At 35.6% G+C, this 20,588-nt stretch overlaps 1 protein-coding gene across 2 annotated transcripts in view; it reads left to right on the forward strand.

Moving 5' to 3' along the window:
- The window catches only part of EXOC6B (exocyst complex component 6B), a 597,903-nt gene that overhangs the window by 310,905 nt on the left and 266,410 nt on the right, over positions 1–20,588 (forward strand). For both annotated transcript variants that reach the window (XM_047781788.1, XM_047781789.1), the window contains exons 12-16: positions 3,209–3,280; positions 3,991–4,088; positions 4,651–4,756; positions 5,579–5,688; positions 17,502–17,613. In XM_047781788.1, coding sequence (XP_047637744.1) covers positions 3,209–3,280; positions 3,991–4,088; positions 4,651–4,756; positions 5,579–5,688; positions 17,502–17,613 — 498 coding nt within the window. The remainder of the gene's footprint in view (positions 1–3,208; positions 3,281–3,990; positions 4,089–4,650; positions 4,757–5,578; positions 5,689–17,501; positions 17,614–20,588) is intronic.

A 20,588-nucleotide genomic window follows, 5' to 3' on the forward strand; every position in this document is an offset into this window, starting at 1 on the left:
TGTGTGTGTGTGTGTGTGTGTGTGTGTGTGTGTGTGTATCTTTTTTAGGCCCACACCCATGGCATGTGGAAGTACCCAGGCTAGGGGTCAAATCAGATCTTCTCAGATCCACCTCCTAGAGTAATGAAAATAAAAACAAAAATAAACAAATGGAGATAATTAAACTTAAAAGTTTTTGCACAGCAAAGGAAACCATAAACAAAATGAAAAGCACCCACAGAATGGGAGGAAATATTTGTGAAATAACCGACAAGGAATTAATCTCCAAAATGTACAAACACTACCCACAGTCCAATATTTAAAATAACAGACATCTCAATCAAAAATGGGAAAAAGATCTAAATAGATATTTCTCCAAAGAAGACATACAGATAGCCAAAAAACACATGAAAAGATGCTTAACCTCACTAATTATTAGAGAAATGCAAATCAAAACTATTATGAGGTGCCAACTTACACCAGGCAGAATGGCTATCATCAGAAAGTCTACACAAGATATGGAGTTCCCACTGTGGTGCAGTGGGTTAGTGATCCAGCTTGTTTCTGTGGAGGTGCTTGTTCAGTCCTCAGCCTGGCACAGTAGGTTAAGGATGCAGCTTTGCTGTGATGTAGGTTGTAGCTCTGGCTGGGATTCAATCCCTAGCCCAGGAAATTCCATATGCTGTGGGTGTGGCCCGAAAAAGAAAAAAAAAAAAGTCTACAAACAATAAATGCTATAGAGAGTTTGGAGAAAAGGGAACTCTGTTTTACTGTTGGTGGGAATGTAAATTGGAACACTGTGGAAAACAGTATGGAGGTTCCTCAAAAAACTAAAAATATAACTACTCTGTGATCCAGCAGTCCCACTCCTGGGCATATATATCTGAAGAAAACCATAATTTGAAAAGAATTATGCACCCAAATGTTCATTGCAGTTTTATTTATAGTATCCAAGATACAGAAGTAGTCTAAATGTCCACTGACAGAAGAATGGATAAAGAAGAGGTGGTACATATATACAATGGAATATTATTCAGCTGTAAAAGTAATGAATATAATGCCATTTGCAGCAACATGGAGGGACCTAGAGATTATCATACTAAGTGAATTTATTCAGATTGAAAGACAAACATCATATGATATCACTGATATGTGAAACCTAAAAAAGCATTCAAGTGAACTTATTTGCAGTGCAGAAGAAACTCACAGACTTTGAAAACAAACTTATGCTTACCAAAGGGGACAGATATCTGAGAGGGGTAGACTAGGGGTTTGGGGTTGGTATATGCACACCATGGTATGTGGAATGACTGGCTAACAGGGACCTGCTGTATAGCACGGGAACTCTATCCAGTATTTGTGATAATCTGTAGAGGAAAAGAATTTGAAAAAGAGTTCATGTGTATACACAAAAGTAACTGAAGTACTTTGCTGTACAGCAGAAATTATCACAACATTGTAAATCAACTATACTTCAATAAGACTTTTTAAAAAATGAAAAAAGTATCCCTACAAGAAGAGAGGCTTAATGTTTAAAACATTTTTAAAATGAAAACTCCAGATTGTTTCAAATAAACAGTGGGCAGAAAGTATATCACTTATTAATAACCAGTATAAGATAATTTGACAAAACTAATCTGGTGAAAAATGTGGAAAGAAGCAAAAAAAGTAGAAGAAATAATTGAAAATAGAAAACTGGGAGTTCCCATCGTGGCGCAGTGGTTAACGAATCCGACTAGGAACCATGAGGTTGCGGGTTCGGTCCCTGCCCTTGCTCAGTGGGTTAACGATCCGGCGTTGCCGTGAGCTGTGGTGTAGGTTGCAGACGCGGCTCGGATCCCGGGTTGCTGTGGCACTGGCGTAGGCCGGTGGCTACAGCTCCGATTGGACCCCTAGCCTGGGAACCTCCATATGCCGCAGGAGCGGCCCAAGAAATAGCAACAACAACAAAAGACAAAAACAAACAAACAAACAAAAAACTTACAATAAGATGACTGGAATAGGTCCAAATAGGTCAATATGCATGAGAAATATCAGAGGTAGAAAGTTTTATAGTTTCGTTCCTGAGCTATTCATACGTTTAGATTGCACAGAAAGATTGGAAATAAAGAATGAGAGGCAGAAACAGCACTATTCTACAAAGCAAACAGGATTGAAATTGAGGACCATTAAGTAAGAGAAGAGTGAAACTTTTTTTTTCTTTTAATATTAGTTTTAACCCACCAAAAATAAACAGCACTTTTACTAGGAACAAACAAGCATCAATAGGTATATAAACAGAAACTGTTGATAGTGGGAAGAAAGAGAAACTGATGGGCCAAGCCATTGTGAGAGAATTCAATGCACCTTGTTCAGGAATTGAGCGATTTAGTAGAGAGCAAGTATAATTGTGAGATTTTGAATGTCAGAATCACAGAAACATAATAGCATATGTGTCTTTGTAGCTTGCCTATAGGAGGTGTCCTTCATGTTATTTCAGTTTTCAAATTTGCTGATAAAAGATTGTACATGGGCTTTATTTGTAATTTTCATTTTCCTCTGTATTTATATTCATCTTTTTTATTCTTTGTGTTACTTAGTTTTGTTTTCTCTTCATTGTTTAATTGGACTTACCTATGATTTGTCTACTTCTTTTTGTCTATTTTTAGGGCCGCACCTGTGACATATGGAGGTTCCCAGGCTAGGAGTGAAATTGAAGTCGTAGCCGCCCGCCTACGCCACAGCCACAGCAACATGGGATCTGAGCCGTGTCAGCAGCCTACACCACAGCTCAAGGCAATGCCGGATCCTTAACCCACTGAGTGAGGCCAGGGATTGAACCCGCATCCTAATGGATGCTAGTCAGGTTTGTTAACCACTGAGCCATGATGGGAGCTCCCAGATTTGTGTTATTTTATTGATTTTATTTTAATTTGAGCTTTTGGTTTCATTGATCAAATCTTTCATTTCTTTTTTATGTCATTAATTTCTGCTTTTTATCACTTTTGTTCTCTCATTTATTGTTCATTTTGGCCCAGCTTCGTGAGTTAAAGTGCTTAGTTAACGTGTTAAAAATATAGATCATGGCTTATTGGAATCTGTACTCAGCTCTTCCCTGGTCGAATCTGGTGTTAAACCAGGAAGGCTTTCCAGAGAGCCTTCACCAGGTGAAGCATTAAACAAAGTAAATCAAAATTTAGTTTTATTTTTAATAAAAACGTTTCTTCTCATTGTCTTTTATTTCCTTTAGTCTTACTGCTCTGATCCAAACCTCGTGTTAGATTTGAAGAACCTCATTGTGCTTTTTGCTGACACACTTCAGGTTTGTAACTTCTGTTTTATATTTTTATCTAGATGAGTATTTCATCAGCTGTAAATCTTTTCATTGTCTGTCTAAGGTTGAGCAAATCCCTTTTAGTTTTTAGTTGTGTTTCTTCTTTTCCTAGAGCTTTTTATCTCTTTTTATTTCTGTTTCCTAGTCATCACCTTGACCATTCATGTTCTTATAAACAGTTCTTATCCCCCTCCTTTTTTTCCCAAAGCGAGTCAATTAAACTCATTACCTTGGTTCTTCAAAATGTCCTTAATTTAGATGTAGTGTCTGAATGATTTTGGAGTTCCTTAACTACCATTTTGAATACTGATTGTTGTTTTGAACCACATATTGTATACAACAGAATAGCATTAGGAGTGGATGAGATTGGTAGCATTTTCGTTTTTTCTCCCTACTCCTAAAGGTTGCTAAGAGTTACAGAAGGTGTTGTAGAGGAAAACTTAGCTGACAGTTATACCCAGTGTATATTATCTTTAATGTTCATCTTTTAATTTTTTTTCTGACTGGCTTGGAAATTTGGGTATATATCTTTTAATTCTGGATTAAAAACACTAGGTATTAGGTGAGAATGAAAGATTCTTTTATAATGGTTTTACTTCAATTGATCAAAAAACAATATCTTTCAATGCCTAATCTCTCTCATGTTGCTAAAAAAAAATCACCTTATAAAATGAAGCTATTTTCTTATTTTGCTTCAGGTGTATGGTTTTCCTGTAAATCAGCTTTTTGACATGCTCTTAGAAATCCGAGATCAATACAGTGAAACTTTGTTAAAGAAATGGTCGGGTATTTTCAGGTAAGACATTATCTAGAGTTGTGTGAGAATGTATGTGTGCATGCATCTACCTTTGTACAAGGTTTTTCAGATGTTATAAGCAATAAGTATATGTGGCTTGTATTTTCTAGCTGTGATCCAGGTTATGATTGGAAATTCAAGTAAATTACAGTGGTGTCCTGAATATATATATATCTTATTTAAAGAAAACCGCTTTGCCTTGTCCAGAGCTCACATTCCTTTTTCTACTTCTCACTTACCTTAAGTCATTAACATGTTGCCTTAAATTTTCTGTCTGACCTGTGAACCTCAAGTACTTTGAGGTCATGTTTATAATTGTATTCCATTTGTTTCAGAATATAATTTTCTTTCTGTCTTCTTTTAAAGATGTTTTTATCTGAAACCAAATAGCTGTATGGTAAAAAGGAATAGAATAGGGACAAGGAAACGTTTGAGTTGTGTTGTATATACATACAACTATTGGAGCTCACCTGAAAATTACTTATGGTCATTATATTGATTAAGCCATCCCTCTTTCCTTTTTCCCTCCCTCCCTTCCTTCCTTCTTTTGTTTTCTTTATAGAAACATACTTGATTCTGACAACTACAGTCCCATACCAGTAACAAGTGAAGAGATGTATAAAAAGGTGATAGGACAATTCCCATTCCAAGATTCAGAGCTGGAAAAGGTAAGGAGTACTTTAAAATAAGTTTCTCTGATTTGGCATTCTCTAAAAGCTTTCATTAACTCAATGGTTAGAAATCTAGAACACCTTCAAAGGATAAATTTTGGTCTTAGAAGAACAGAATTTCCTGTTTTCATATCAGTAAGTGATTTTGGGGTCCTGTCACCTCTGAAGTGCTTGGGGGATTTCTGGGAGTGTCCCATTTTGGCTTGCACTTTGAAATATTTGCTTTCATTATACTTTTAGGACATCTTAGCCCCAAAACAGAGTAAAATTTACCATATATGCTGTATAATTCTGTTGGTTTTGACAGTGTGCTGAGTCGAGTATGTGCTACCACAAAAATTATACAGAACAGTTCCATCATTCAAAAAAATTCCTTCTTAATGAAACCCTCCTCTAACCCTAAGCCTTTGGCAACCACCAATCTGGTTGCTTTCTATCTACTTTTAACTTTTTGAGAATGTCTTATAAATGGAATCATACAGTATGTAACCTTTTGAGACTGACTTCTTTCAGTCAACATAATTCTTTTGAGCTTCATCCAAATTGTTGCATGAATCAACATGTCATTCATTTTTATTGCTGAATATGTATCACAGTTTATTCATCCTTTCAGGTTTTGGAGGACATTGAAATTATTGTTTATTTAATTTTATCTTGTTCTTTTCAGTATCAGGAAACTTTTAGAAATATTTTTAAAAATTTGAGATTGTTAAGCATACAGTTCACATGTGGAAGAAAATTTCTTTTTTGTATTTTAAATAATTTAAATATTTTCAACGTATGTTGGTTTGTGATTTCCTTTCATTAATTCTTTTACAGCAACCTTTTCCAAAAAAGTTCCCATTCTCTGAATTTGTGCCAAAAGTTTATAATCAAATTAAAGAGTTTATCTATGCCTGTCTGAAGTTTTCAGAAGATCTTCATCTAAGGTAGAGTATGAAACTATGGGGATGTAACAGATACTGAAATTATGGCTCTATGCACATAAATATTCTGGAATTCTTTTGATATTCCCTTCAGCTCTAATTTTGAAAGTATTAATATTAGGTCATCACAGTATGGCACTGCTTTATTTGTATAGTCATGGTGAAAGGGAAAGCTGAAAATTCTTAAACAATTTGTTTTTGTTTATATTATGTATTTTATTCCCTATTTTCCTTGCAGATTTGCATTTCAACACTTTGTATCTAGTGAGAATTCACTGGAACAGATTAGTATACTAATTTTTACATTCTATTTGATAAAATTTTAGGTTCCGTAATAGTGAGGAATATTAAATCAAATTAAATCCTTTGGACATACTCTTCTTTCCAAATGTTCTCTGGACTTGTTAAAGGAATCCATGTCTCCTTTAATTTAATTATTTAACTGACATATATTTAGCCTATTTGTGTACCAGATACAACCTGCTTTGGGGAGGGTACAGAATTAAAAGATACACTTTTTTTTTTCCTTAGATATCGTATTTACTGATGAAAATAGACAAGAAAATAGACCATAATGAGTGTTGTAGTATGTATAGTGTGCTTTCAAAACATGGAGAAAAATACTTAATTTATCTTAAAGAATTTGAGGGACAATAGTTTTCTTAATTGGCTTTCTAAAGAAACTTTCTCCTCTCAGTGAATGATACCACTCTTCACCCAAAGTAGACATCTGAGAATCATTTTCAACTCCTATTTTCTATTAATAACTTTCTGTAAACAAAGTTTCAGGCACTGGGCTAAATTTTTATAAACACTTCACAAATATGTTATCACATCTATAAAATTCAAGGTAGTACTTCCCTTACCTGTGATGTACTAGGAGGCATGCTCCATTGTTACAGAGGAGGATGTAAGGCAAAGAGAGGTTAGGTAATTTCATGAAGGTCACACAGAGAGTAAGTATTCAAGCCAAGATTCAAATCCAATCAGCATCAGCATCAACAAAATAATTATTGCCATGTTTATAAATCTTATTCTTTGGCAGTCATCTTATTAATGTATTTTATATACATTAATCTCAGTTGTCTATTTCTTTTGAGTTAAGCAGTAATTATTCCCCTTTAATGAGGGCAGTGCTCATTTGTAAGTGAGCCTCTTTAAGTTTAATTGATGACAAAATTATATGGATCTGTTTTTCCAGTTTTTTTTTTTTCTTTGAATTTTTCTCTTCCCAGTATGGCTGCTTTAATTCATGTTCTAGTCATTTTTGTCTTGGACTGTTTATGTAGTCTCCTAGTCGTTCTTCTGTCTCTAACTTTACTTTCCCAACAATCCATCTTTTTGTTCTCATTCTATTCTGTATGTCACCTAGAGTAAGTCTTCTGAAATCTCATTATTTAACTTTATTCTTCTCATCTCTTAAGGGATTCCTCATGGCACAGAGGATAAAGTTCATATTCCTGACTGACATATTTATCTGTCTGTCTGCTCCCCCATATCTTGACCTAGTCTCCTCTATACCTTTTCCAGATTCATATCCCAGATGTAATTTTTGTGTCACCCCATGCTTAGGTCATCCCAACCTATGTATTGTTTTCTGATCATAACATGCTATTCTATATCTCTCTTACTTTGCTCATGACTATCTCTCTACTTGAAATAATTTCTTCTCTTCTGAAGCTTTTGACTCAATTCTAACCATTCAGGACTGGTTGGTTCTGAATGAAGCCTTTTTGACTACTTCCATTCCTAATGGAGTTGATCTACTGACTCCTTTGTGCTTCTTTTCTATACAGAATGAGTGCTATCATTACAGCTCATCTCAGATTTTATTGCTCTACTGTATCTGTGTGTTTCTGTGCTAGACTATAGCCTCCTTTGTTTATTAGTTTATTCATTATGCATTATGAGTATTCAGTTATTTGTCAGATGATGCTTTGTAGTAAGGATGTTAAGATCCTGAAAACATAGTCCATGTCTTCAAAGAGTGCCTACTCTAATTGAGAAAGTAGACAATTATTGATAAGTGCTGTGGTGGAAATATATAGGAACAACATAGGAACCAAGCCTGAGGACAAATTGAAGTTGTGAGAAAAGGCCTCTTGAAGGGTAGAAACATTTAAAATTTTTTCAGCACAGTATCCACGACACCAACTTAGTATATTAAAAATAAAAAAGGAAAGAAAGAATGAACGAGTGAGTGGAGTGTAGGGCATGTTAGGCAACTGAAAATAAACAATTGGAAAATAGTTTGGATAACTTGTTTGATAGCCATTCTTACTAGGTAGAAAATGAAGCATGGGGTTTGTACAATTAATTTGTTCTTTTCTCTGAAAATGAGATTGATTTCACAGAAATGTTTTCTTTGGAAGTTATAAACCAAAAGTGTGTTTAGCCCTCAACTTGATGTATTTACCCCATCAAGTTGACCTAGTACCAGAGAATGGTCTCTAAGGTCATGTTAGGTACCCTACTGTATGTAAAAAGTATTTATATTGCTTGACTGCATTAGATATTCAGTTGGGAGAGGGATTACAATTGCCTTTTCTCTTCAGTTGTCATTTATCTTATTTCCTGGATTATGTTTACATTTTAACTTGGACTGACCGAGGTCACTTTGACAATCATAGCTGTCATTGTGGGGAGATTATAATATAGGATGTAAGACATAATATGTATAAAAATAATTAGTTCTCTTAAACATAAGGTTTTCAGATAAGAAAAACTGCTCCATTGAGATTTTTATGAAATGTAAGGATAGTATTCTCTTAAGTCAAATTTCATTTCTTTCTAGCAAGAATTTTCTCCTTTACATTCAACAGAAGGACCCAAATAGATGACATATATTGAATACATATGTAATTGTATGAATTCTAAGGACATATCATTTTTTCTCTTGCAAAATTCTTTTTAAAAACAGCAAATAGTGAGTTCCTTTGTGGCTCAGAGTGTTAAGGATCTGGCTTTGTCACTCCTGTGACTCAGGTTCAGTCCCTGCCCCAGGAACTTCTGCATGCCATGGGAGTGCCAAAAAAGCAAATAAGTCCCTTTTATATAGTAAAATAACATTCTGACATTTGCACTTGACTGTAGATGTATTTTTTGATGTATTTGTGGGAATAGGTTAGCTTCACATCCTATTTTTCCACCATCTTTTTTATTTTCTCTCCAATCTCTTTCCTTTTGCTGACTTTAGATTTTGCCTGTTTTTATTTTTCTATTTTTTTAAGGTCATAGGTTAGGTTGTTTATTGAAGTCTTTATTGTGTTTTGAAGAAAGTGTGTATCACCATGAATTTACCTCTAAGGACTACCTTTGCTGCATCCCATCAAATTTATTCGGTTGTATTTTTATTGTCCTTTGTCTCCAAGTATTTTTTAAATTTCCTCTTATTTCATTATTGACACATTGATTTTTATGTTGTTTAATCTCTAGTAATTGTCTTTTTCTCATTTCTCTTTCTGTGGTTGATTTGTGGTTTCATGGTGTCGTAGTTGGAAAAGGCTTGAACTAATTTCTAACCTTTTAAATTTGTTGAGGCTTTTTTTTTTTTATATATATATATCCTTATATGTGATCTTTCCTAGAGAATATTCATGTACATTTGAAAAGAATTTGTATTCTGTTTTTTTGGATGTAATGTCCTGAAGGTATCAATTAAGTCTTAGTGTTTTGTTGTGTCATTTAGGATCTCTGTTGCCTTATTGTTTTTCTGTGTAGAAGATTCGTCCACTGAAGTGAGCAGGGTGTTAAAGTCACCTCCTGTTATTATAGTCCCATCAATTTCTCCTTCTAATGTTTGTTTAGTTTGTTTTATCTATTTAGGTTCCCCATATTGGTTGCATATATGTTAATGAGCCTAATATCCTCCTCTTGTATTTATTCTTTTATCATTATATACTATCCTTCTTTATCTTTTTTTTTTTTGTCCTTTTGCCTTTTCTAGGGCTGCTCCTGTGGCATATGGAGGTTCCCAGAGTAGGGGTCTAATTGGAGCTATAGCTGCCAGCCTATGCCAGAGCCATAGCAACATGGGATCTGAGCCATGTCTGCAACCTACACCACAGCTTACGGCAACACTGGATCCTTAACCCACTGAGCAAGGCCAGGGATTGAACCTCCAACCTCATGGTTCGTAGTCAGATTTGTTGACCACTGAGCTACAATGGGAACTCCCACTATCCTTCTGTATCTTTATTTATAGCTTTTGTTTTAAAGTCTATTTCATTCTATATGATTACCACTATACTCATTTTCTTATCATTTCCATTTTCATGAAATCTCTTTTTCCATCTCCTTACTTTCAGTGTATTTGTGTCCTTTGCCCTAAAGTGGATCTCCTTCCTTTTTTATCAGTCACACCCATGGCATGCAGGAGTTCCTGGACCAGGTGTCAAACCCATGCCACAGCTGTAACCAGAGCCACAGCAGTGATAATGCCAGGTCTTTAATGTGGTGAGCCTCAAGGGAACTCCTAAGATGGGTCAGTAATAGGTGGTATATTATAGACTCTTGTTTTATTATCCAGTCTGCCACCCTATGTCTTTTGATTGGAACATTTAGTCTATTGACATTTAAAGTGATTATTGATAGATATGTATTTATTGCCATTTAAAGCCTTAATTGATTTTGTATTTATTCTTTGTTCCTTTCTTTTTCCGTTTGTTTTTCCACTTGTGGTTTGATGGTTATGTTTGTATTATGTTCTGTTCTTTTTGGTATTAGTGAATTTATTGTATGATTTTTATTTGTGCTTACACTGTTTTTCAGGCAAGTTAACCCATCACTATATCTGCTTGCTTTTAGACTGGTAGTCATACAAGTTCAAACACATTATCAAAATGAAAGGCCTTCATTTTCATACTTCTCTTCCCCACATTTTATGATTTTGATGTCACCTATTACATCTTCATGTTTATCTATCCTTTTGCTCTTCATTGTAGTTATTGCTTTCAGAAATTTTTTTAAAAATTTATTTTAATCTGTATACTGGCTCATTTAAGTGATTTACTTTCCAATTATGATTTTCTCTTTTCTATAGATTGTTCTTTTTTGTGTTTAGAGAAGACTTTTTAATACTCCTCTTAGGATAGGTTTAGTATTGCTGTATTTTTTTACTTTTTGCTTGTCTCAGAAATTCTTTATCTCTCCTTTTATATATGATAATCTTCTGGGTAGTCTTTTTTGCAAGTTTTCAAAGGATTTTGAATATATCTTGCCAGGCCCTTCTGGCCTGAAAGGTTTCTGTATGGAAATGAGCTGCTAGTCTTATAGGGGTTCCCTTATAAGTAATTCTTTGTTTTTTCTTGCTGCTTTTAGAATTCTGTCTTTAACTTTTGCCATTTTAATTAAAATGTATCTTGGCATAGGTCTGTTTGGTTTCACCTTCTTTGAGACCCTTTGTACTTTCTCAATTTAGATATATGTTTCCTTCTTTAGGTTTGGGAAGTTTTCAGCCATCATTCATTCAAATATATTTTGTATCCTTTTTTCTCCTCCTTCTGGGATTTCTATTATGCATGGATTGACATACTTTATATTATCCCTTAGGTCTCATATATTGCTTTCATTTTTTTCATTTGTCTTTCTATCTGCTGCTCTGATTGGATGATTTCCATTTTTCTGTCTTCCAGATCACTTATCATTCTTATGTGTTTTTTAGTTTTCTGTTTATTGCCTTTAACTCAGCTTTCATTTCAGCAGATGAGTTTTCCAATTTTAATTGGCTCCTCTTTATACTTTCTAGGTCCTTTTTACAGTAATCTACATTTCTATCCATAGCCTTTCTTAATTCCTTCAGTATTTTTCTTACCTCTTTTTTGAATTCAGGGTCTAATAAACTGGAGATGTTTCATTTTTTTATTCTTTTTTTTTTGTCTTTTCTCAAGCCGCTCTCATGGCACATGGAGATTCCCAGGCTAGGGGTCTAATCGGAGCCATAGCCACTGGCCTATGCCAGAGCCACAGCAATGCAGGATCCGAGCTGCGTCTGTGACCCACACCACAGCTCACGGCAATGCCAGATCCTTAATCCACTGAGCAAGGCCAGGGATCCAACCCACAACCACATGGTTCCTAGTTGGATTCGTTAACCACTGTGCCACTACGGGAACTCCTCATTTTTTATTCTTTAGGGTAATTCTCTTGATCTGATAACTGGGAGCATTTCCTTTTGCTTCATAACTTACCTCAATCTGTGATTTTAGGAGAAATATTTTCCTACTGTGATCTTGAAGGTTTATTTTTATGTGGGAATGTTCCTGTGTAGTCTGTGTGAATCTAATATTTTTGACATGTGGGCTGCCATGTCTTTCCTCAGTTATGCTGGTCGTTTTCCCCTTGGTAGAGGGTATGACTTGTGTTGTGACTAGGGCATGCTGGGGCCTCCTCTTTGCTCTGTGGTTGTCACAGTTCTTTCAGAGGCAGGGCCTGCTGCCCAGTTGTTGGACTGGAAACCCCCAGATCTATTTCTGAGTTGTAATGTGAGCTAGCACTCCTGGTGGTAGAGTAGCCCCTGAATATTCCTCCATAGGAGCTGTCCACTGGGAAGTGTGCTCTGTATTGTCACCTGTCACCCATTGTGCAGATTCAACAAGATACACTATTTTTGGTACTTCCCTTGGCCCTGCTTTAACCATTGGCATGCAAGCATTCAGCCAGGGTGTACCTCAGGTGCTGTGCTTGCAAAGCTACCAGTGCAGAGCTGTTAGTCCAGATCTACTGAAGTTAGGCACTGGGACCACTGAAATTGTGCCCTTGGACCCACTGTGGGAGCTATGGAACAGCCAAACACCAGCCATGCTTCTGTATGCATACACAAACAACACCTGCAGCAGCTAATGCCAGATCTTCCCCAGCCAGAGGAGCACCAGTAATCTGCACAGATGTCTCACAGGTGCTGATTTTACAAAGCTGCTAGCTGCAGAGTGTATCCCTGAATCAAACAACCTCTGTGATACTGCTGAGCTTTAAGTCATGCCTTTGTTTGTGGGCAACCAGCCAGGGTTTGAGTACTCCCAGAGCTCATACATTCAGAGCTATGACTGCTGTGAGCATGCCAAGACTCAAGCTGTTATGGTGGGGTCCCACACCACCCTTCGCATGCAGTAACAGTGGTGATTCTATGGCAGACCTGGGCTTTCTCCTGCACACACCCATCATTGCTACTCAGACCACACTTCAGCCCTTTAGGCTGTCTCTGGGCAGCCAACCCTAGTTTTCTTTCCTGGTCTATCTGGTGAAGCCCAAGTTCTAGCACCCAGCCCCCTTGTGCACCAGCAGACCTGAGCCTCAGACTGGGAAGTGCAGGGTGGTGGCCAGGATAATCTATGTTGGACTCTCCCTATTCTCTCCGCCACAAGCTGGCTGTTATACTTTCCTCTGAGCCTCTGAATCTCTCTATTTTGGCTGATCTCCCAGGCCATGAAAGTGATTCCCTGTGTGAAGGAACCTTTCCCCTTTCACAGTTCCCTACTAGGGACACACTTCCCATCTTGATTCCCTTTTCTTTTTCTTTCATCCTACCTGGTTACTTGGTGATCTTTCTTGCAGTTTTGATTATATGTTATCTTCTGCCAGAGTTTGGTAGTTATTCTGTGACAGTTGTTCCACATGAAGGTGTGTTTTTGATGTATTTGTGGGAGGAGGTGAGCTCCATGTCCTTCTACTCTGCCATCTTGATCTGCTCTCCCATTCATAAAATTTTTATCCTTTACTTTGTTAATGTGGTATATCATGCCTATTGCTTTGTAGATGTAGAGCTATACTTGTATCCCTGTAATAAATATCACTTGATTGTTGGGTATGATTGATTTGATAGATTGTTGAATTAAGTTTACTAATATTTTGTTGAAGATGTTTGGCTCTATGTTCATCAGTGATATTAACCTGTCATTTTTGGAGTTTTTTTGTGTGTGTTGTCTATGTCTAGTTTTGGTATCAGGGTGATGCTGCCCTCAGAATGATTTTAGAAGTGTTTCTTCCTTTTCGGTTATTTTAAAATAACTGAGAAAGAACTGAGTTAGAGAAGGTTAGGTGTTAATTCTTTTGAAATGCTTAGTAGAATTTATCTGTTAAGCCATTTGGTCCTGGACTTTTGTTTGTAGGGAGTTTCTTTTTTTTTTTTTTTTAAGTTTTATTGAAGTATAGTTGATTTACAATATTGTGATAATTTCCGCTGTACAACAGAGTAATTCAGTTACATCTATACACACATCCATTCATTTTCAGATTCTGTTCCTGTATAGATTATCACAGAATATTGGGTATAGTTTGCTGTGCTATTTAGCACTTGAATGATTGGCAATAGGGAGTTTTTTTTTTTTAATTACTAATTCAATTTCATTGCTCATAATCAGTCTTCATATTTTCTGTTTCTTCTTGATTCAGTCTTGGGAGATTGCACATTTCTAGGAATTTACCCATTTTTGTAGGTTGTCCATTTTATTGCTATGAAATTGTTCATAGTAATCTCTTATGATTCTTCTAATTTTTGTGTTGGTTGTAGGTTTTCCTCTTTTATTTCTAATTTTATTTATTTGGGCCTTCTCACCTTTTTTCTTCATGAGTCTAGCTGACAATGTACTGATCATATTTGTATTTTCAAAGAAGCAACACTTAGTTCTTTGTTGTTGTTTTTTTTTTTCGTATTTCATTTATTTCTGCTCTGATCTTTATTATTTCTTTCCATCTGCTTATTTTGGGTTTTGTTTTGTTTGTCCTTTTCTATTTTTTTAAGATGTAAGTTTAGGTTATTTGAGATCTTATTTCCTGCAGTAGACTTGTATCACTAAAATTCCCAATTAGAACTGCTTTTACTGCATCTGATAGAAGATTTTGGATCATTGTTTTTTTGTTGCCATTTGTCTCTAGGTATATTTTTATTTCTCCTCTTATTTCTTCAGTGATCCATTGGAATTTTAGGAGCATATGGTTTAGTTTCCAGGTGTTTTTGGTGTGTTTTTTTGTTTGTTTGTTTTCCCTGTTGATTTCTAGTCTCATACCATTGTGGTCAGAAAAGGTGTTTGACATGATTTCAGTCTCAAGTTTATTGAGACTAGCATGCGATTTATCCTATAGAATGTTTCATGTGCAGTTAAAAACAATGTGTATTCTGCTGCTTTTGGATGGAATGTTCTAATATACCTATTATACCCATTTGATCTAATATGTTAAGGCCAGTGGTTATTTATTGATTATCTGTCTCAACAATCTACCCATTGATGTAAGTGGACTGTTCATGTCCCTGCTATTATTATCTTATATTTCCTTTATGTATTTATGTGCTTTTCCGTTGAGTACGTATGTATTGACAATTCTAAAATATTTTTAGATTGATCCCTTTGTCATTATGTAATGTCCGTTGTCTTTTGTTACAGTCTTTATTTTAAAGACTATCTGTCTGATTTGTGTTATTACTCCAACTTTCTCTTCATTTCCATGTACATGGACTATTTTTCCATTCCATCATTTTCATTCAGTGTGTGTCTTTATATCTGAAGTTAGTGTCTTGTAGGTAGCATACTTACGGGCCTTGCTTTTTCCATTTATTCACTCTTTGTCTTTTGATTGGCAAGTTTAGCCTATTTATATTCAAAGTAATTAGTGATAGGTATGTATTTATTGCCATCTTATTGGTTGTCTTCTGGTTGTTTTTGTAGTTTTTGTTGTTGTTGTTATTTCTTTTTTATTTTGTTTTATACCCTGTGGTTTCATGGCTATCTGTACTGTCATGTTTGGATTCCTTTATCTTTTTCACCTGTGTATATCATAGATATTCGGTTTGTTGTTTCCATGAGATTCATATATGACTAAACGTGCACGCACACACACACACAATTTTATTTATTTTATTTTATTTTATTTTATTTTAACTTTTTGGCTGCACCTGTGGCATGCAAAAGTTCCAGGGCCAGGGACTGAACCTGTGCCATGGCAGCAACCTGAGCCACTGTAATGACAATGCCAGATCTTCATCCTGATAAGCCACACAGGAGCCCTGACACACACGATTACTCTAAATTGAACATCTCTTATGGTTGAATACATTCTAAAAATTCTACATGTTATTTCCTCTGACCACTTTTAATGTTCTTGGCATCATATTTTATTTCTTTTTGTTTTGTGTTTTATTTCACTATGTATTTTGCATATAGATGATTTTACTACTTTTGTTTTTTAACCTTCCTATGAAGTTCATAAGTGATTGATTCACTACATTACTATATGTATGCCCTTATCAATGAAAATTTTCCTTTCATAATTTTCGTGTTTCTAGTTATGGTCTTTTCTTTTCTGCTTACAGAATTTTCTTTTTCATTTCTCATCAAGCAGCTTTATGAGACTGATGCATTGTCTACTGTGCACAAGGAGGCAGATTCATAAAGCAGTTTTTATGGTCCTGAAGTCTTTTAGCTTTTGCTTGTCTGTAAAATTCTTTATTTCTCCTTCATATCTGGATGGTAGTCTTGCCAGGTAGAGCATTCTTTGTTGTAAGTTTTCCCCTTTCAACACTTTGAATATATCATCACTCCCTTCCGGTTTATAAAGTTTCTGATAAAAAGTCAGCTTATGGTCTAATAGTAATTCTCTTGTAATAACTAGTTGCTTTTCTCTTACTGCACTTAAGATTCTGTCTTTATCTTTAATTTTTCCCATTTTAATTATAGTATGTCTTGGTGTGGTCTTCTTTGGGTTCATCTTTTCTGAGATTCTTTCTGCTTTTTGGACCTGGATTTTTGTTTTCTTTTTCCAGGTTAGTGAGATTTTCACTTGTTATTTCTTCTAACAAATTCTCTGGCTTTTTTACCATTCTGGGAATCCTATAATGAAAATGTTATTATGCTTGATGTTATCCCAGAAATCTCTTAAACTATCCTCATTTTAGAAAATTCTTTTTTTTTCCCTGTTCTGTTGGATGCTTTATATTACTGTCTTCCAATTCACTGATCTTTACTGTCTAATTTCTGTATCATCTAATTTACCATTGATTCCTTCTAGGTTATATTTTGTTTCAGTTATTTTATTCTTCAGCTCTGTTGGGTGATACTTTTTATTTTTTAGCTCTTTATGAAACCTCTTACTGTGTTTATCCATTGTTCTCAAGTGTTTATCAAGCATCTTTATGAGCATTAACTTATAGTCTTTATCTAGATTGCTTGACATAAGCATTTTGCTTTTTTATTCTTCTCATGTTTTGTCTTATTCCTTCATTTTGAACGCTTTATTCTGTTTCCTCATCTTGTCATATAATCTCTGTTTATTTCTATGCATTATGCAGGTTAGTTATGTTCCTAGTCTTGGAGACATGGTCTTATGTAGCTGACATTCTGTGGTACCCAGCAGCACACTCACCTGAGCTACATGCACTGGGGCACCCCACTGTATGGGCTCAGTGAGCCCTGCTGTTGTCTTAGGGCTGAGCACTCTGAGTACACTGGCAGAAAAGGCTTGCTTTTGGCCCTTTAGGCTGTTAGGGCTTGCTTTGTGCAGTGGCTCCTGAGTTTTAGTGGACTGTGCCACTAATACTCCCTGTATTCAAATCTTTTTTTGTTTGTTTTTGTTGTGTACTCACTCTATGACCTTGAGAAAATTACTTTTCTTTACCTTCATTTTCTCATCTGTAAAGTAGGGATAATAATACAACTACTCTATATGGTTATTGTGAAGATTAAATGAATTTTTATACATTAAAATATTTAGAATAGTTTGATATACCATAAATGTTATTTCTTGCTATTATTATTATTACAACTACAAGTACCACTGGTACCTTTTTATTTGCAAAATAATTCTCATGCCTTGCACTTCCTTTTCAGCTCAACTGAAGTTGATGACATGATTCGTAAATCTACAAACCTGTTGCTAACTAGGACTCTGAGCAACTCTCTACAGAATGTCATTAAAAGGAAGAATATCGGACTTACTGAGGTAAAGCTACTCTTATTGGAGGTACCCAAGGCAATATGTTCACAGATGTCCTAAGCTCCGGGGCTTGGGTATGAGTTATTATGACTTTCTGTATGTTCTGTCATGTTCTTTCTGATGGACTCATAGTGAAAGTGCATAATAATTCCCTTGTAGTTTTCTTTTGTTGCCTTGGAGAAATCCATTATTATTATTGTGTTTTTTTGAGAAGTCATTTTTTTTTTTCTCTCTCTCATTGCCTACACAGGCTTAATTGGTTTTCCTTTCTGAAACTGTTGGATTACATTTGTAGTTTTTTGCCACTGAGTATATTTTAAAAAGTGTTGGTTGGTGAACAGAGTCAGCATCAGGGCCCTATTGAAAATAATGGCAGTTCAAATACAACATACAATATGAAGTCACATTTTGTCTGCATAAGTCATTGATGTCAGGCATCTTGGCATTCATAGTCATTTGTTAGTGTTAGACTCAGATTTTGTTTTTGAGATACATCAGGTATATGAGAGCTGAATTACTCTTTATTAGCATGGAAGTCTGGGGATATATCACTGAGGAAACATGAGAGAAAGGCTGTTTTCTCGTTTCTGTGGAAGCTTGTGCAATTTCACAAGGGGTGGGGGGATGTTGTACACATGTTGAAAATAGTATCTTGGTAAAGTGAAGATTTGGTGCATTGGTGTGAAGTCCTTAAATTTACAAGAATGTGAAGTTTCCCTTCTGTTAGAAACCCAGGTTTGCTTGGAGCCTCATCCTACCCTTTTGTGGAAATTAGAGTGCCCAAAGTGAAAACTTGGAGGAAATTTTTTGCAGGTAAAGAGAAAGGCTGTTGACCATCTGTTTTACCTATAGAGGTGGTATAGTTCCAAAGTCAGCTGGTCTAGGAAAATTTAACATTCTCAGATATATATTGTTAAGCATTATAATGAAAGTCAGTAAGTGGTTAATGATACTGACTCCTAGGTGAATACAGCTGGAAGCCAGGTGAACATCCACTTCTGATTTTGGAATGATTGTTTCTATCCCTGTGTTAAAGATTTTTAAATACTGTATTATAATGTGGGACATTGGCTGTGATTGAATTATATTTATAACAATAGATAAATTGATAAGTAAATAGATAAATTTAAAACAATAGTTTTTTAAAAAACAATTTAGGAGTTCCCGTCGTGGCGCAGTGGTTAACGAATCCGACTAGGAACCATGAGGTTGCGGGTTCGGTCCCTGCCCTTGCTCAGTGGGTTAACGATCTGGTGTTGCCGTGAGCTGTGGTATAGGTTGCAGACGCGACTCGGATCCCGTGTTGCTGTGGCTCTGGTGTAGGCTGGTGGCTACAGCTCCGATTCAACACCTAGCCTGGGAACCTCCATATGCCGCGGGAGCGGCCCAAGAAATGGCAAAAAGACAAAAAAAAAAAACAACCAAAAAAACAATTTAAAGTCAAATTTGCCATCATTTGGGACAATCCCCTGACTTTGCACAGCTTGCTTTCTCTTGCCTGGTATAGTAATAGTGGGTATTGTCTTTGTGTGTCAGAGAATAGGCTAACTTCCTTTTGTAATCAGGAGTGCTATGAAAAAGGAATGTTGGGCTGAATATTCAGATATCCATCTGGTTTTATTAGATTATGCTGCTCTCCTTTTCTGAATACCAAGTACAGCTGGAAATTTGTTATTTATTTTATGAACCACTTCGACATCAAAACTCTTGATATAATTCTTATAATGCCATTTGATTTAGCAGTCTCTTAAAAAGCTATTTTATTTGATTAATTTATTTTTTATTAGAGTATAGTTGATTTACAATATTGTGTTAGTTTCAGGAATATATATATATAAAAAAAAGGCCATTTTAAACAATTAGCATAGCAGGAACACGGTTTATAGAAACAACCTTGGCCTCAGAAGAGTCTGGAGATTAGTTGTGACTATGCCACTGATTTACTGTGGCATCTTGAAAGAAGACCTAACTTCTTCTTCAGTTTTCCTGACTCTTTTGTCCTTTCACAGGTGCTTACAGGTCAGGTAAGAGAGGAAGAGGCAGTAGGAGCTTATCAAAGAAGGACTATGTCATAGTTCTTGGCATCATTTCATGAATGATAAATGTTATTTCTGTCATTGGATCTTTTTAGGCAAATGTACTTCCATTATCAAAATCTTTGCTTAAGAATGAAGGGACATCCACACACATTTATTTATTTTGGCTCTTATGGTGGTATGTACCAGTATAGACATATACACAACCATAGATTGTATCTATCAGTCTATCTTTGACTAACTGTATTATTCACCTTTTTTTTTGAAAGGGCGTACATTATATCCTTCTTTAGAGGTAACGCAACTAAGTTCACATCTGGAATCATCATCATAATAGTCACATTTGTGGAACAATTTATATTCTTCAAAGTCCATTCACAAATGTCACCTCATTTAGTACAGTAACATTTGAAGCAGGCTGGGCAAGTGTTCTTATTTCCATTTTACAGAAAGTGTAATTAAAGTTCAAGGAGAATACCCCAGCTAGCAAAATGTTAGAAATGAGACCTAAGTTCAGGGTTCCCCACCCCCCACCCAAACTTACTGTTACTAAAATGTACTACCCTCCATATTTATTTAATTATTTCATCATAGCAAAGAGATTTTTTACATCATAACAAAGATGGAAATTGTTCTAGTGAGAGATGATTCTGTAACAGGGAGCAGATTTCCACTCAAATGATAGAAGTATTAAAAGTATTCAAAAGTCACAGAATCCTATTTCAGGTTGCCAGAGAATTCTTTTAGTACTTAAAAGTTCCTATAAGCTAGTGTCTGTATGCCTGTCTTGATTTGAAGTTATATGGTCTCATCTCTTATTTTTTTCCTGTCCATATGTTCTATCCTTTCATCTTTCTGTATACTCATTTCCATGCTTTTTTTTTTTTTTTATCTTTTTAGGGCCATACCTACAGCATATGGAGGTTCCCAGGCTAGGGGTCGATT

Source organism: Phacochoerus africanus, chromosome 5 (genome assembly GCF_016906955.1).
Source record: "Phacochoerus africanus isolate WHEZ1 chromosome 5, ROS_Pafr_v1, whole genome shotgun sequence".
Taxonomy (NCBI): Eukaryota; Metazoa; Chordata; class Mammalia; order Artiodactyla; family Suidae; genus Phacochoerus; species Phacochoerus africanus.